This window comes from Thalassophryne amazonica, chromosome 13 (assembly GCF_902500255.1).
Source record: "Thalassophryne amazonica chromosome 13, fThaAma1.1, whole genome shotgun sequence".
NCBI lineage: Eukaryota > Metazoa > Chordata > Actinopteri > Batrachoidiformes > Batrachoididae > Thalassophryne > Thalassophryne amazonica.
The window spans coordinates 27164516-27183424 of NC_047115.1; the positions used below are offsets into that span (position 1 = coordinate 27164516).

Sequence of the window (18909 nt, forward strand, 5' to 3'; positions counted from 1 at the left end):
TAATTGCATAAGTGTTATCTCTAAGATTCCATGTTGGTTTTCAGGAAGTTCTTCACAGGTTGTTTTTGAGTACCAAAGGCCAGTATTACACGCAGTGATTTCTATACTGTTTTCCCACCTCTTCATTGGGAGTTAATCTCGACCAAAGTAAATTTAAGGTAAATATTTGTACATGAACACCATGTGTCAAAAAGGAAAAACCACAGTCAGTGGACTGACTTCCTGTTAACTCTATCGTATGGAAACCCAATTCCAACATGATTTAATAGTATTCATAAAAGCTACTGACATGCTGAATTTTTGTTTATGTGTGTACAAAAATTTTTTTGCATCATGCCATCATCTTTATGCGTCGTTATAATTTGGTGCATGAGTGGAAAGCATGCAGGATCTCTCCAGACATACATGCATAATAGTTATGATTCTTCCATCCTCAATAATAGAATTTGGGGGTTGGGGGGGGGGGGTGTTATGCATAAATAATAGCTTGTGCCTTGTCTGTTTTCACTCATCTTGCTTCATAAAATACCTCCTGTGCAAAGCAAATCATTTCAGCAGAAAGTTAATTTATTCCACAGAGCAAATGGTTCACTACAGTCCATCATTAATTTGTCCATGCAGAAACTTTCTCATCAACTGTATCACTCTTAAAGTACACACACAAATGACAAAAGCCAGTGGTCATATATTATCAATATTAACACACACAAAATATAAAACTAGCACATCTGTTAACAGCACGTAATGCTGAAACTGTACTTTTCCTGCACAAAATATTCACAAGTACATTTATAGACAGAGTTCTTACTATATAGTGCACAGTGTCCTTAATTTGCCACTGTCATAATATTGCATAATAAATAAAATCTGACTTTTTTTTAAGACTTGGCATAATTTAGACAAGTGTGCCTGCAAACAAAATGACATTCCAGACAAAAATAAAAACATGAGGACCAAGTACAGGACAGCAGGATGGATGTGAAAAGCTGGAGGTCTGGTCTGGGGAAATGCGATTTCAGTCTCTAGATGTGCACTCGTGTGCAAATGTGTTTAAAGTAGCATGTCATAACCCTGAGATAGTCCACAGAGCCTGGATCCTGCTAAAGAAGCCCATCTCTGGCACCAATGTACATAAAATATATGTACAACGTAAATGCAGTTTTAAAAAAAGAGGGAATCCAAAACAGTCGGCTCTTGACGGACTTCAGCAGCAACTGTCATTTGGGGGAAACTGCCAGGTTACATCTTATGTATGAAACGGCTGCAGGAAACACAACAAACAGCTGCAAACTGAAACAGCAAAAGTACAGTGTGTAACATGTGAAATTACATCACACTTTTCTGTCTTGCCCATGAGACCCTTTAAAATGAGATTTGATTAAAAAAAATTCTAAGCTGACAAGTACATCATGTTCTCTTTTGAGCAAAAACAAATACTTTGGAAAGATGTAAAAAAAAAATAATAATAAAGGTGCCAAAATGGAAACTCAATGCAATGAACTGATTAGATGTAAGGGTATCCTTTAATATAAGATCCAAAGTAATCACATTGGTCATCTTTGACACAATGCAATTATTGAGATGTGACAACTTTGAATGCTTTAAGAAAAGTCATCATGTACTTGGGTGGTCTCACTTCTGTTTTATCCTGTAGGTCACATTCTTTATTGATTGCTTCATCATAAGATTCTTATGTTTGTCCTTTTTTGTAACCTTTGGATCTCCTCATAAATGCAGACTTTATGAATGTCACTGTTTTAACAGATGTTTTCTTACATATTTGTACTGTATTGAGTCTGCGTGACTGTTGAAACTGTGTATTGCTGCCATTTTTGGTCAGGTCTCCCTTGAAAAATAGATCTTCTGATCTCAATGGGACAAACCAGGTGAAATAAAGGTTACAACAAATATAGCCTTGCTGTTTTCCTCTATTTACCGTATTTCCTTGATTAAACGCCTGCCCTTAAATACGGGTCTGCCTCATTTAATTGCTTGGTCAAAACTCCGCCAGAAAAAATTAAACACCTGCCTTAAACAGGCGCCACTCTTGTTTAAAGGCTAAGTCACGTATATTAGCCACCAGATGTCGCTGCCTGGCTGATTGTCCGTGTGAGCAGTCACGGGTTCAAATAGCAGCCTCCTGCTTGAGCGTGTGTGCTGATGGACAACATACTGGTAATCTTCTACCAGTGATGTCACAAAAAAAGCACAGTTCCTACTGTGCTTTTTGTGCTGAAACAAATCTGCAAGCTGTTGCGTTTGCCAAAAAACAGCAAGGTAGGTAGTTTACAATAAATTATTCTCATTATATGAAGGACATTAGTAGATCTATTTCTTCAGCCTTGAAAAAAGTAGGTTTTACTATCGCAATTCAGGGTTGCTTATTGCGTCATACACGAATTGAAGCAACTACCACATGGTTCATAACGTATACCATTTTTTCATTGTATAAAACAGGATGTTGTTGTTCCCCTCTCAAAATGACATGGGCTGTTGTAAAACTTAAAAGGAATCTTGTGAGGCATTGTGTACAATTTTTACTTTAAATTTTTCTTTTTCTAAGTGCGCTGCAAAGTGGTACCTTAAACCCCTACGATTAAACAGCATGGCACGGTGTCAGTTGCAGGGGAACGACAATAGGTGGCACACTCGTATCATTTCAATTTAGCACTGCATTGATTTATCATCATCCCATTATATTGAGAACATCTAGCTCGATGCTACATGACAGATGTAAAGCGGTTGTCTTTGGTGTGAAACTTATAAATTGCAGAGCAGACAGCACGCTGCATTTTGTTAATACTTGCTTGCCTCATTTAGGTGCTGAGTCTGCACACTGCATGCCCCGGCTATTAATAAGGAAATACGGTACACGTGTCGTACTCCCCTTTATTTTCCTCCAGTGACAAAAAAGTAAAATAATAAAACAGCTTCCAAATAAAATTAAATAAGCTCCTTTCCTTTTATCTGGTGAGATGAATAATACTGTTCCCGTGATTAAACTTCCTGTCATTTTCCACCTATCGTAGACAAGGGTGCGACGTGGCACAGCGATAACTAAAAATACATTTCTGAGAGTTGTTAGTTGGCATTTGTGTAGAAGATGTGCTGGAGCTCAGCTGACTGGTGAACTTCTGTATCAGCGTTGTTTTAGAGAAACGCGCTTCTCTAGACTGAAGTTTTAAGTTCTCAGCCATACTGTCAATAAAGCTTTGACCCATTTGTTTCCCGGATATTTTTCACTGGGAAAAACCGTTTGAGTCTGATGCATCTGCCCGGAGCAACAAATGTTACTTCACACTGCAACGGCCATCTCAAAGCTGTGACGCAAACATCTCCCATTTGTGCTTCGCGCTCCGTCAATAATTGCTGTGCCGTCAAGCTCAGACCACACCAGGTCAAGCTAACACCGCTGCAGGGAGCAGTACAGACTGTCTGTACAATTTCCGTGCCCACCACCACAATTAACTGTCTTCGATTCTCTCAGCTTTCTCTCTTTCCTTGTCCTCGTTCTGTTGCTCTTACTGAGATCTCAGTGTTGCAAGAGGAAGTTAGTGGCCATGGTAATGTCATTGTTTGAAGCTCTGAGCGCCTCCAGCGCGTCAGTCCTTGAAAAGCCCATTTCTACCAACCTTGCAACCTGGGGGGAAATTAAGAAAACAACATTTCAGCAGACATTTAAATGTGTATCAAGGATACCTATCAGTGAAAACAAGTGCAACTACAGCAACACAAATGCACATCATCCCAAAAAGGCTGCAATTCATAAATGACAAACTACTTCCTAAAAATTCACTTCAGGTCGTCTTTATCTTTCAGTACACAATATTTTCACAAGGTATCATAGAAACTGGCTGCAGATCGACAGCAAACATGTACAATGTGCTGGCGGACACCTACCTGCTCCTCTGCCACGGGTGAGTTGTCCAGCAGAGGCGGCTGTGAGGAGGCGTGTGCCTGAGTGTGGGGCTGTGCTGGAGGATGGTTCTGCCCTCTGTGCCTCAGGGTGGGGAAAAACCTGGTCCACTGGAGCAAACCAGACTGCACACACACGAGGAAGAAACAAGTAACGGCCTGCACGTGTCATCTGCTTTGAGTGAGAAAGAACTTTTGAACTATGCTGCAACCAGCACAGCCATACCACTACAACGACACCTGATCCCAACGGCTCTCAGAAATGAATCGGTCAGTCTGGTTAGTATTTGGCTAGGAGACCGTCTGAGACCATCTGGAGCTGTAAGCATATTTGTCCATATAGAGATTGAGTTGCATTAGGAAGGATACCTGGCATAAAACTTGTGCCAAATCCCAATGTCAGGGATTAAACCAAAAAATATATAAATTGTGACTGAATTTTTTTGTCCACGGCTAAAACAAAAGCTGCTCACCATCTACCTTTTAACAGAAACCCTTATGCCATCGCATCCTATTATTTAAGGAACAACAAGGTGGAGACAGCTAAGAAAACCGCAAACTGTTCTCCTGCTGAACAAGATGAAATTTCACTCACTAGCCATTGCTGTTTTTTCTAATGCAGCATCATATTATAGAAAGGCTTTAACCTTTAAATACTTCAGGATAAACATATTTAAGGAGACAGCTTTTCTACAGCTTGTACTTCAAAAAAAAAAAATAAAAGTAAGGGGTGGTAGCCAAATGGTTATTGCACTTGGATTCAGTGAGGAAGGTTCCTGGCCGTGTTTTAGGGTTGGATTTGGGTTTTTGATATCCAGGGATGCATTCTGGAGAGATATGGAGGACTATTTTCTCACTCCAACTTTACTTGTACTGCTTAATGTGTGCTGTATTTGTATTTCCTTTTGCATATTTTCACCTTTGCCTTTAAACCAAAATTGATATCACAGCCTACATGTTTGTTTAATAAGATTATTAACCACAAGAGCTGTAATCACTTTTATATGTTTTGGCTTCCCTCATCCTAACGTACCTGATTTTAAAGCTAGAAACCCAAACAGACCCAGTAATGCTGAGCTTACATTACATTAAAAAAAGACTCGCTGCCAGAAGAAAAACAAAAACAACATAGAGTTATTATTCTAGAAATCTATTTTTGAAAGTTTTCATCATGGTAAATTTTATATCCTGCATCCAGCCTTGATTTTGTATCTGGACAGCATCAGCATAAAACCTGCGTTTTGGCAGCCCAATTGACAGAAATCCCTCATAGCAATGGAGAACTTTAATCCCTGCAATGCAGACCTGCACAAGATCCACTGCCACAATCCAGAGCAGCTGAGATCAGCCAAATGTAATAACTATGATGCAATGAGCCACAAATACTTCTTGGCTTCAGTTTTAAGGAGCTGTTGGACCAACCATCACTACATTACAAGTCTAAATGTGTCATTCTGGGTGTCCACCTACCTGTGGCTGCTGCCTGGCATTCCTCCTGGCCTCGTTGTACTGAGCCAGCAGCAGCTGCTGGTCAAGAAGGTCCATCCTCTGCTGCCTCTGTATGTCAAGAGTGGCGCCCATCCCCAGAGGTGTCTCACCAGTCGGCTGGGAGCCTTGATGACCACAATAACACATTATCACTAGAAACGAGGATCCCTGCACTGTTGGTGATCGCTTTTATTTATTTTAATTTAAAATTAATGTGATCTAGTATTGCAGAAATTTAGGTTACTACAAATTTGGCTAATTAGAGTAGTCCCAATTGTAGCAAACAGCGAGACCAATATTATAAAAACAGAGTGAAGTGAATCGAGAAAAGATTAAGTTGTATCCAGCTGAACACTTTGAAGTCACTATTTTTTCCTCATTCCAATTTTAAAAGCTGCATGAAGTTTTGATGAAAGAATTCAGCAGAGGCTACAAGATTTAGTTTTTCCTTTCCAGTTAATAAAAAGAGCAACAGATCATATTGAGGGATTGAGGATCATTAATGGACTATATGTGGGGGGAAGGTGTTCCACTGCGTAAAGGATTTTCAGCATAGGATTTACAGTGTGTATGTTGGACTCACTCGAGAACAGGGGCTCCAGAACGTGCCGACCCAACCGAGACACCCAGGAAGGCACAAACATGAGCTTTTGCAACCGAAGAAGATTAGAGAGGTACAGTCCACCTGAGATCTGAAAGACAGTTTAAAAATGGTTATGCTCACTCCCTTATAAAGCAACACATATGTAGATACCTGGGCTATATGATTTAGGAACGACACCTTTTATTACGGAATGATCTGATGCCTTTTGATGCATTTTAATTTGATAAAATTCTTTAATCTACACATTCATTTTCCATCATAAATTAGAATAAACTAAAAGTGGCATGGCTTACTTTCAAAGACGACCTTTGGGTTTTTAAATACTGTGCTACCTCTGCTCACCTTTTGTTCGCCACTGGGGGCAGCACCACATACAACAGTACAAAGCCCAGAAGAAGAAGCCAGCTGTTGTGAGCTTAGCATAACTCCTATGACAGTGTTCAATTGTGACCTGAATGTAAAGTTCAAACGGGTACAATTATCCATTATGCAAATTCACAGATTCGTGTATTGGTGTAGTTGCATCTTTTACTTTAAAATCAGGTTCCGACTAATAAAGGTGAATTGTTACACCCCTACATATAATTCATTTAGCCATGGCTGAGATAACAATGCAGCAAGATCCGAATGTATTCCAAATTACTGAGTAACATTTTGGTGTTAATATTAACTGAAATGATTATCCTGTAAGGGTTCAAGTTCAAAGTAAAAAAAAAATCTTTAATATCTCCGTGGGGACATTTTTGTGCAGCCAGCAATGAGACAGTCACTGCCACAATCATACAGGCAACAACAACAACAATAAGTACAGAGAACGACACGACAGATCACTTATTTAACAGGGAAAAGGCAGCGGGGGCCAAAGAAAGCTTAAGCATTGGGTTTGAAAATGCTGAACCAAAAAAAGCTTATGCTTAACATTTTATTCTCTTTAACTTAGTGTTTCTGTTCTCAGACTACAGACAAAGTAAAAGAGAGTGAGACACACATAAATAAATACATAACCAATAAAAAAAATATTCTGGCTATTTACCAGTCCACTCAACGCAAGCAGCCACATGAAGGGACTGGAGGTCAAAAGCTGCACCACAGCAAGAGGAGAGAACAAGAAAGAATCATCAAACACCAGTCAGTACATCTGAGAGCAACAGACACACAGATACATAAATGTGGACTTACCTGCAGGCCTACTATGTAGACCAGAAACTTGTTAGTGATGTGGACCTGACCTAGAACCTGTGTAACCGGCATCCTTGGGATGGTTAAGTAAAAAGGCACAAACAGAGAGAAGACCGGAGCAAGCCTGTGTGATGAGAGGGAAAAGTCAAGAACAAGAATGAAGGGAACATCTGAGAGTTCAATTCAACAGTGGAAATACTGACTAATACACACACACACACACACCTGGTCAAAATTATTGGCAGCTATGAATTTTCAGTTCATAATTCAGAGTATCTTCAAAAACAAATGCAAATGAACCAATTTTGTAAACACATAATTACTTACTGGCACCCTTCACTAATATTTGTGTGTAAATCATTTGGCCTCTACACATTTTTTTGCCATCACAATGTTTCTGTCACTCGTCCATCCAAGATAGATCTACATGTAGATTGAGCATGTTTTTACACCGCATGCTCTTCCTGACACAACTCCCCATTACACATGACACAGGACAACACATCTGATTTTAAAATGCCTTGTAAGTCTTCTGATTTCATCAGTCCTTTGCTACATTTAACAGCCAGGAGAGGTGATGGTCAAGTGAGTAAAGCGTTGGGGTTGTGACCAGAGGATTCTCGATTCAAATCCTCTTCTGACCGTAAAAGTCACTCAGGGCCCTTGCGCAAGGTCCCTAATCCCCAAGCTGCTCCTGCTGTTTAGTGAGTGCCTTGTATGGCAGAACCCTGGTGTGAGTGTGAGAGTCTATGTGCAACAGTGATAAAATAAATAAAGCACTTTGACCATGATAGTGCTATTAAAAAAAAAAAAAAATTCAGCCCACCTCCAGTTGTCCTGCTTTGCTTTGAAACCTACTTGGTTCAGTGCACAGCTTGGAGAAGGGTCAGAAATCACCACTGTTTACAAGTCTTGCTGGGTGCACCAACGTTCAAAGACTTCTCTTACCGTCTTCATATTAGTGCCTCCTCGTCCTAGAAGTGTTGTTTAATGACCACGGACACTTCTTGATAACATTAGAAACTGCTGAAGCAGGGAGTTCAAGCTCTGGCAACTGCCTTGTAGCCTATGAAACCACGATTTTTAGTAATAAAATTTCAGATTCTATCAGACAAGCTCTCCTGTCTTTGCTTTTGTGCAGTAGAGATTGAAACCATTTTATTGCAGTAAAATCATAATTCATTAGTTAATTGAGGCCATGTGATGACAGGTGAGTTTTACATTATTTGCATTTTGCTGGCGGAACTAAAACTCAAAGGGTGCCAAAATCAGTGTCAAAATAAAATGACAGACTTTTTCTATTGTTTAATAGCTCTGGACATTTCATTAAGTTTTCTGATTATACAACATTGGTTATTTTGCAGTTACTTCTGAAAATAAATGATCCCTTGAACCTTAAAGGTGCTATTTTTTTTTCTTGAAGTCCTTTGTGAAAACCAATTAAAAAGATGAATAAGAAAGTGTACATTTTATTCATAAAACATGCATTTTCTACTATCCCATTTCCTATTACTTGCATAATTCTTCAAGAAAAAATAAGTAGTAGTCGGATTTGAAGCTATTCCTTCCAGCAGTTTATAGCAGTAGCAAAACTCAGTTGTTCAAAGTGTTCAAGGTACTTACAGTCCTGCTGGAAGTTCCTCCACCTCATAGTCTAACAGAAACTGGACAGTCTGAGCCAGCAGGATGTCCATCAGTGCAGACAAACACCAGGTACCCAGCAGAAAGGACTGGAAGAAATTTTTAAAAAGCACAGTAGAGTGCGGTAAGTAAATAAGTCACCTTATCGTCCAGGTTGAGCCTGCAAACTGTACAGCAGACAGTGCACCATTTTAAAAGCAATCCCAATGTAATACACAAAGAGAGTGTCTCAACACACATCCTGTACTGTGAGAGAAAAGGTTTATAATTCTTGTCCACCCAATATATTATGACAATTCAGTATGATGGTCATACATTTGTTTTTATTTCTTCTTATTCAACTGGTAACTGTACAGCACATCCACATGAAGACAGAAAATCTTTTCCTCCAACTGGCCCCTCCGGTGTGCCGTGGCTATGCTTTGGAGAGCTTCTTGCACACTTTGGAAAACTGGACCTTGAATGGGGCATATCCTATTTTCTTTTTTTAACTGCTCCTATTGAGGATTTTACAAAAACATCAATCTCCCACTCACATAAGTTCTTTATAGAAGTCTGGTGAACTTTGGCCACAGGTGAGTGTGATCAATGGTTTTATTTTTATATCTTTGTTTACATCGTTATCTCAAAAAAATACCATGAAATATCTGGATATAATTGCAAGTGTAAATCACCCATCCCTGAAGTCTACACTTCAATCACATCTTCAATGCATATTTTGAATTTTTTTTTAATCCCATTCTTATTGGTTGTTAAATTTTACAACTTCTTACCTTTTTGTGTTTGATATTTTAGAACGTAAAGCACTTTGAACTTTTCTTGCTGCTATTTTTGTTAATTATTACTATGGTGTAATCTACTTTAAAGTGTGAACATCTTTCCATCCATCCAGTCATGATTTTTCAGATTTTCAGATCAAATTTAGAAGATCTTCACTTAGCCTGGAAAAAGAGTCTGTTGCACTATAAAAAAAGCCCTCCGTAAAGCTAGGACATCTTTCTACTCATCACTAATTGAAGAAAATAAGAACAACCCCAGGTTTCTTTTCAGCACTGTAGCCAGGCTGACAAAGAGTCAGAGCTCTATTGAGCTGAGTATTCCATTAACTTTAACTAGTAATGACTTCATGACTTTCTTTGCTAACAAAATTTTAACTATTAGAGAAAAAATTACTCATAACCATCCCAAAGACGTATCGTTATCTTTGGCTGCTTTCAGTGATGCCGGTATTTGGTTAGACTCTTTCTCTCAGATTGTTCTGTCTGAGTTATTTTCATTAGTTACTTCATCCAAACCATCAACATGTCTATTAGACCCCATTCCTACCAGGCTGCTCAAGAAAGCCCTACCATTATTTAATGCTTCGATCTTAAATATGATCAATCTATCTTTGTTAGTTGGCTATGTACCACAGGCTTTTAAGGTGGCAGTAATTAAACCATTACTTAAAAAGCCATCACTTGACCCAGCTATCTTAGCTAATTATAGGCCAATCTCCAACCTTCCTTTTCTCTCAAAAATTCTTGAAAGGGTAGTTGTAAAACAGCTAACTGATCATCTGCAGAGGAATGGTCTATTTGAAGAGTTTCAGTCAGGTTTTAGAATTCATCATAGTACAGAAACAGCATTAGTGAAGGTTACAAATGATCTTCTTATGGCCTCAGACAGTGGACTCATCTCTGTGCTTGTTCTGTTAGACCTCAGTGCTGCTTTTGATACTGTTGACCATAAAATTTTATTACAGAGATTAGAGCATGCCATAGGTATTAAAGGCACTGCGCTGCGGTGGTTTGAATCATATTTGTCTAATAGATTACAATTTGTTCATGTAAATGGGGAATCTTCTTCACAGACTAAAGTTAATTATGGAGTTCCACAAGGTTCTGTGCTAGGACCAATTTTATTCACTTTATACATGCTTCCCTTAGGCAGTATTATTAGACGGTATTGCTTAAATTTTCATTGTTACGCAGATTATACCCAGCTTTATCTATCCATGAAGCCAGAGGACACACACCAATTAGCTAAACTGCAGGATTGTCTTACAGACATAAAGACATGGATGACCTCTAATTTCCTGCTTTTAAACTCAGATAAAACTGAAGTTATTGTACTTGGCCCCACAAATCTTAGAAACATGGTGTCTAACCAGATCCTTACTCTGGATGGCATTACCCTGACCTCTAGTAATACTGTGAGAAATCTTGGAGTCATTTTTGATCAGGATATGTCATTCAAAGCGCATATTAAACAAATATGTAGGACTGCTTTTTTGCATTTACGCAATATCTCTAAAATTAGAAAGGTCTTGTCTCAGAGTGATGCTGAAAAACTAATTCATGCATTTATTTCCTCTAGGCTGGACTATTGTAATTCATTATTATCAGGTTGTCCTAAAAGTTCCCTAAAAAGCCTTCAGTTAATTCAAAATGCTGCAGCTAGAGTACTAACGGGGACTAGAAGGAGAGAGCATATCTCACCCATATTGGCCTCTCTTCATTGGCTTCCTGTTAATTCTAGAATAGAATTTAAAATTATTCTTCATACTTATAAGGTTTTGAATAATCAGGTCCCATCTTATCTTAGGGACCTCGTAGTACCATATCACCCCAATAGAGCGCTTCACTCTCAGACTGCAGGCTTACTTGTAGTTCCTAGGGTTTGTAAGAGTAGAATGGGAGGCAGAGCCTTCAGCTTTCAGGCTCCTCTCCTGTGGAACCAGCTCCCAATTCAGATCAGGGAGACAGACACCCTCTCTACTTTTAAGATTAGGCTTAAAACTTTCCTTTTTGCTAAAGCTTATAGTTAGGGCTGGATCAGGTGACCCTGAACCATCCCTTAGTTATGCTGCTATAGACGTAGACTGCTGGGGGGTTCCCATGATGCACTGTTTCTTTCTCTTTTTGCTCTGTATGCACCACTCTGCATTTAATCATTAGTGATCGATCTCTGCTCCCCTCCACAGCATGTCTTTTTCCTGGTTCTCTCCCTCAGCCCCAACCAGTCCCAGCAGAAGACTGCCCCTCCCTGAGCCTGGTTCTGCTGGAGGTTTCTTCCTGTTAAAAGGGAGTTTTTCCTTCCCACTGTAGCCAAGTGCTTGCTCACAGGGGGTCGTTTTGACCGTTGGGGTTTTACATAATTATTGTATGGCCTTGCCTTACAATATAAAGCGCCTTGGGGCAACTGTTTGTTGTGATTTGGCACTATATAAAAAAAAATTGATTGAAATTGATTGATTGATACTCACAGCAAACTTCCTCGTCCCAAATCGCCTCTCAAAGATGCGGAAGTTGTAGATGAGCAGGCTACTGCAGAAGGAGTCTTTCACATCCAGACAGATCAGCCTGCCACACACCAACCTCCACACCTACAGGAGGTCAAAGGACAGTTTTTAATGTGTGTATGTACACATATATGCTTTATGAAAGACAGAATGTGTTGCATTTTTATAATGATTTGCAACAACACTGTGTGGCGTATATATCCCAGAGTCATACTTTTTCTTAACTCCTGATTTTTCAGATGTTCACACTAAGCCACGCCTACACAGGCTGTGGGAACAGTTGACCCCCCTTTTAAATGTTAAATGGGGCATGGCTAACAGCAGTTTCTGTCCCTTTAAAGTGATTTAAAGCAAGCGTTTGCGATCTAAATCAATATACTATCAATATACTATTATACTTATGTTTGTTCTGAGTGAAAAGATGAACTCAAAACCATCTAAAAACAGAACCTAGGTTTGCAACTGTCCGGGATTAAGACTAGTACCAGGCTGTTAATGACTTCCTGGACTAAACCATCAGAAGTGTATCTGTATGTGGTGAAAGTGTTGAACCTGTGGAGACATCCACTCATCTATGCAGTAACATTCATGTCTTTGGATCCTCAAATTTGAGATTCCAAGATGCCAGGGAAAAGCTTATGGAATCATAAGGCCATTGAACCGAGGTGTTTGGCGATGCTGATATCTTTGCGGACAACTGACGGTCCAAGTTTTTAGGGTCCTGGTGCTTCCTGTCTTGCTGTATGGCTGTGAGACTTAAATGCTAGCATGCGACCTAGGCAACAACTGGATGTATTTATATCAGAGGAGCAGTTACTTAAGCCCCAGCCACACTAATTTCCACGGAGCTCTGCCCTGAGGAGAAATATTTTCCCAGTTTACAGACAAATATGCTGCATTTGAGCAGAGTTTGGTGAGCTGGAAGCATGAAGTTATGTTTCCTCACTTGAACAGCTCTGTTGCATCACCTTGTTGAGAGTGACAGACGCAACAACAGACAGAAAAAGAGGCACTCTCTTTTTCTGTCAGACATGGAGTTGCACTTACTGTGTCAGACCTTTTTGCACTTGCTGGACTTTTGACCAATCAGAACGCCAGAATGAACAGTTAGACAGCAGCAGGAAAAATAAAATGACATGCAGAGGACAAAATGGCCAAAAAAAAACCAAAACAAAAAAAAAACACAAGCAGCGGGAAAGTTCTCAGACTGATATCCGCTTAAAGTTTTGAACATGGCAAAACCTTCATACAGACGTGGTGAACATCACCTGACAAGGTGCACATTTTGAAGATGGGAAAATTTATCGGACACAAACAAACACAAATGTATAGAACCGGTTCCTCATATATTTCCTTGGTGTGACTGGGGCTTCAGGGAGATTTAGATGAGTAGTATCAGTTGCATTTTGAGGGAGCATTAGTGACGACATTTTGGCCATGTGGTGCATTTCTCTGTGCATGCAGACTGAAAAGTTTTTTTTTTTTTTTAGTCAGCATTCCCGTTATTCACACACTGCACTGAATGAAATGCACACAAAAATGATCATGCACACAAAATTATAACGCCACGGGTGTGCATTATTGCGACTTGGTGGTGTCTTGGGTGTATGATCATGGAGGAGTAAAACGTAAACTACATTCTCTGAAATGTGAATAATTTTAAAAATTAATGTTTCCTCAGAGACTAATCTACAGGAGTCTCCTTAAGCTGCACAGGTCGGGCAAGGGGCTCAGACTTCCCTCTATGCCTACGGGGATCCAATAAGATTAGCATTTGCAAAATAATGTCCACCTTTTGTCACGCCTACATTGTGTTTTATAAAAAGTCTTTCTAATCTTTTGTTCAGGATTCTTATCGAGTGGCCCTCCTGTGAAAACAAAGTTTGTCAGAATCCAGGCCTGTATGTCACTATAACTTTGAAGAAAGAAAGAGGATCATATTTAATGTGGGTAACCAACAAAAGCATGAAACTTGTTTCCAGAAGGGCCCATGACATGTGTCTCTCCCTCCTCTCCAGCACCAATGTTAAGAGTGCCAGTCGGGAGCATGGCTGTGATCGGGAAGCAAACCCAAGTCCCTGGCGTCTCAGTCCAACGTGCAAGCTGTTACGCCACCACCTCCCTAATACTTTGACTAAATTTAACCGTAGAAATAATCTGTTTACAAACCTTATTGAGACTGAATAAAAAAGAAAAAAAAGAATCGGGAGAAGTTTTCAGTATCAATGCCAAAAAAAAAAAAAAAAAAAAAAATCTTAAAAACCCATTGGATATGTTTCAGAGCTACCTACTAGGTAGCTAACCTCGCACCAAATTACAGCTCAATATCTTTAAAAACTGCTGACCAATGGCTCTAGGTGGCATTTTCAATATGGCTGCAATGGCAGCCATGTTCGATATCGGATCAGAATGCCTCAAACAAACAAACTATGCCATACCTCTGCTTCACTGGCTCAGTAGTAGCTCAGTGGTTGACTGGTTCAGTAGATGATAACACACGCCATCACCAATGCCAACAGACAGGCGACCTACGACATAAGTCCCCCTTTGGTCCAGATGAGTATCCTCATGGTCCTCCATTGAATAACATCAAAATAGACAATTTTGCAAAACCTATCCTAAATATTTTAAGCTTGATGATAGATACCCATGTAGCTAATTTCGGCTCAAATGAGACCTTTTTTGTCAGGGAGACCTGGGCAATTACAAAGTTTCCAATTCACCTAACTTGCATATCTTTAAATGTAGGAGGAAACCGGAGCACCTGGAGGGAACCCGGAGGGAACCCACGCAAACACAGGGAGAATGTGCAAACTCCATAGGTGGAAATTGATCCTATGACCTTCTTGCTGTGAGGCAACAGTGCTAACCACTAAACCACCGTGCGGCCCATAAACAATGTGGGAGATGTTGCTGTGTGTGATTTTGTTTGATCCGTAAGAAACTTTGACCCAGACGTAATGCCCTGGTCTTCTTGTGCTCACCTGGTGGTGCAGCGTGACAGCCTGCAGACTGTAGATGAACAGATGTTGGTACTGAGGCAGCAGAATGAGCATCACAGTCAAACCATTGAGCACCAGCAGGAGGCCTTTAGACAGAGGAGCTTTGTCTGCGAAAAACACACAAACCTCACTTAACGAACTGCCTGGGTTTAATCAGGAGGCTAAACGCAGACTTAAGTGAGAGTAAACCCTCCTCAGATAAATACCAGCGACTGGCTAACAGCAGTTAGCAAGACGAGCTAGCTGAAAGTGAGAGAAACTGCGAAGAGGGTTGTGTTTTTTAACAGCACTTACAGAGGCCCCGAGAGCCGGTGGTGGTAAACATCATGTCCAGATGAGTTACAGAAAAGACACAAGGACCGTGTATCCAAAAGCAACCTTAAAGTAACTCTAAAACACCGAGATAAAGTTGGGGAAAGGAGCCATGCTGTGAGAGCAGCACAGACAAGGAAGTGCAGCGCCTCCTACAGGAGCCCGACAAGACCAAAAGTCACTGCAACGCAAAGAGCTGAGTGTAGTACGCGCGTCGGCCAAACGAGGGCGGTATTTCTCTAGTTTGTGAGGGAAAAGCAGCTATCTGATTTATTTTTTGTTGAATATCTGCTTCAGTAATTAAAAGATACTGAAGACACCTAGTTACTTATCCATAATCAAAAAGTCCAGTAGGATTGATAGCTTTCCTATTTTTAACAGTTTTCCACCAAGTCCTGTAGGACATATGAATTTACTCAAGTCTATGTCCAAGTTCAAGTAAAGAGAGTCGAGTTCGAGTTGAGTGCCCATTACATTATTTATATGCAAGAAAACTATAAAAAGAAAAAGCAGAAATTAGTTTCAAAATGTAATCATTTTCTGTAAGCATTTTAGTAACAGATTATGGGCCTTAAATGCACAAATACCTCTACATGCAGTTCACAGAGGGGTCACAGACTGTTTGGTATGGTCATCACTAATGCTTACTTAAGCTCCAGAAAAGTACCATGATACCTCAGGATGATCCCCAACTGATCCCCAACCAGCAGCACCCCTGCAGCTGGGGATTAGGTCCCCCCCAAGACTGCAAACCTCATTCAGGACATTCCTACCAACAGGCCCTGAAACACCAATCTAATTAGGGTTGCGCTTTAGCCTCGTGTTGCCTGACCGATTACTAAGTGTACATGTTTATTTGTCAATGAGCAGCAGACGGGGTGTTTCACATCTAGAAGCCTTGAGGTCAGCTTCCTGAATGGCGAGAACAGTGTTAATTACCCTTGGAGGCTTGGGCAGGATGTGACCACACAAAGGTCAAATTAACGGGGTTCTCTCGTGGGCCTTTGATTTTTGCAGGGGCGTAGAGAGACAGGTTGTGGCCACAAAACCGTGACACCTGCAATGTCTTATGTGCCTTAATCTATCAATTTAAAACTGATTGACGCCCTTCTAATAATTTCAAAAATTGATTACTTTCTTTGCATCAAATGCCACCAGTATCTTCACATGTGGTTTCTACGTGTGTCAATGTCAGCCCTCCTGTCCCAAAAATGTAAATCTTCTTTCATTTCTTTCAGTGGGAGATTAGGCCAGATTAGAAAGAAAATGGAGATAGTATGAGCTATCTTTGATCATGACACTGCATTTCTGAACTGCAACAACACACAAATTGCTGAATTCTTGGAGAGCGATACTGCATCTAAAAATTTGGGGACTCAACAAATTAATGTCAATAAATAAACAAATAAATGAAATTGTATTGAATGTATATAACTATAGACACCAATTAATAAAAAATAGCACAATAAATAATGTAATTGATACTTAAAGTAGAAGGCACTTGAGAATTCTTTGCATCCTTAAAACTATGGTATGTAGGATATAGTGTCATCTAGTGGTGATGCTGTAGATTGCATTTTGTCAGTGCCAGTCACAATTTTGTATTCTTCATATTTTTCTTTCTTTGGTGACAGGGACTCATGCTATTATGATCCTCCGTTTCACAAAAATGACCATTTTCAGACTTGTTAACCTTCACCAGTAGACTGTGTATTGGGGAGCAACCACTGATTAATCATCTTTTTTCTTCTGTCCACTCTGCAAAATGTGAAAGATAAAATCAGTATGTTAATGTTTCTCATTTTAACCAAATGAAGTACCGGTTAATAACATTTCATGAGAGGATGTCTGACAGAACAATATATGTCTTTTGGACATTAGAAAATGTCTCTTAATCTGTTGCTAGCCGCTAATGCCACAGTTGGCAAGCTAGGTTGTACTGCGCACATTAGCCTAGCCAGAGCTAACCAATTGTTTTCAACACTATTTCTCTTTGCATGTTAGGCTGTCCATCAAACATGTACTTTTGAAGTTGATGACACCAACATTTATAAGATACATAGCACAATATTTAGTGTCTCTGTTTGGGAATTTTTTACTTTCAATGCCTGAAGCTGCTACATTTCTCTTTGCTTTTCAAAGACATGTATGATGTTCAGACAGGAACTGTTTATGCAAGCAGAAAATACTAGAATTTTAATATTTTACTTTCTTTTGCAATAAAATAATGAAAAAAATGTTAACCTATTACCATTATTTTAAATAAACTTTTCTGTTCTGGAACATAAAAAATATCAAGTTTTGGGTTTGTATTTGCTCCTAGCCATATATCAACTGTGTTTAGCTTACATTTTCAAAGCCTTGTTGACAACTTTAGTCATTTTAAAACATCTCCCTGCCAAATTTCATTAAAATCCATTGTTTTTTTCTTTGTGACACTCACCGAAAGACAAACCTTGCTGTTGAGGGGAAATATTCACTATGATGTATATGTTCATGCAATAGGAGACCGCAGTCTCGTTTTAACCCTCTGTGATGTCGCGGGATTTGACCACTTACAGGGGCCTCCATTTAATATATACACAGCATAACTTCTCAAGGATAAATGGTGCACTGTTTTGTTTTCGGGTACAATCACTAAAGCAGTTACAAAAATTATTTTTTTATTTTTTTGGTTCCCAGTGTAGAAGAAAAGGCGAGGAGGTGGGATATGTTGTGTCGGTAAGTGTTAGCCTACACAGCTAACCAGAGTAGCTCCATTCTCTTGCCTGCGAAACCACCTTGACACGTTTGTGCTCTGGGTCATAAACAAACCACATGTCCACTTTCCCACTGCATCATCACTTTTTCTTTGCATTTTCACTTTGTTTGCGTGTAATTTTCCCAAAACCCATTGAAAATGCTGTGGTTTGTACCCCAGAAGTAGAGAAATTACATCATATGCATAATATTTTACCCCTTTAGTAGAGGTGGGTGATACCTGGAATTTTGGTATTGATCCGATACCAAGTAATTACATGCCCAGTATCACCGATATTGATACTGATACTTTTTCATATTTAAGCTTCATAGATCCAATGGATCCAAAAGCCCTAGGATAGAATTTCGCCAAACATTGTAGTAACAACAAAATACTTTATTATTACAATCAACATTTTTGTTTAAAAAAATATCACTCAACACAACTTAAAACAAAATCTCCTGAGGTAGAGGGCTGACAAACCACAATACAAGGGTGCGCTGCTCTGTGTTGTGTGACACAGCGCAGCGCTGCTCTTACAGACAGAGTAGACTTTGATGAATCAGTGCGGCAGTCAGTGGCTGCGGGAGAGAAAAAAGCTTGAGTATCGATCTTTTTACATGAGGATAGTTCAATATCAATACCAGCGTTGGTATCGATATTAGGTATCCGCCCACCTCTACTGCAGTCCCCTATTACAGGTCAACCAGATAAATGCAGTAACCCCCCCCCCCCCCCCATATAA

At 39.7% G+C, this 18909-nt stretch overlaps 1 protein-coding gene across 1 annotated transcript; it reads right to left on the reverse strand.

Moving 5' to 3' along the window:
* Positions 1–546: 546 nt before the first annotated feature.
* On the reverse strand, positions 547–15577 carry ubac2 (UBA domain containing 2). Its single transcript, XM_034185054.1, has 10 exons — positions 15407–15577; positions 15095–15219; positions 12075–12194; positions 8810–8916; positions 7187–7310; positions 7041–7088; positions 5987–6095; positions 5386–5528; positions 3901–4041; positions 547–3640 (listed from the first exon to the last, which is right to left on the reverse strand). The coding sequence occupies exons 1-10, from the start codon at positions 15438–15440 to the stop codon at positions 3533–3535; spliced, it is 1059 nt and encodes a 352-aa protein (XP_034040945.1). The 5' UTR covers positions 15441–15577; the 3' UTR covers positions 547–3532.
* Positions 15578–18909: the final 3332 nt, after the last annotated feature.

Bases quoted from the DNA above. Each gene is read 5' to 3' on its own strand.
- ubac2 (XM_034185054.1), bottom strand. From the start codon at position 15,440: ATGATGTTTACCACCACCGGCTCTCGGGGCCTCT. The intron at 7,089-7,186 runs GTAAGTCCACAT...GCTGTGGTGCAG, and splicing joins TCTACATAGTAGGCCTGCAG to CTTTTGACCTCCAGTCCCTT. The intron at 4,042-5,385 runs GTAGGTGGACAC...GTGTGTGTGCAG, and splicing joins ATGCCAGGCAGCAGCCACAG to TCTGGTTTGCTCCAGTGGAC.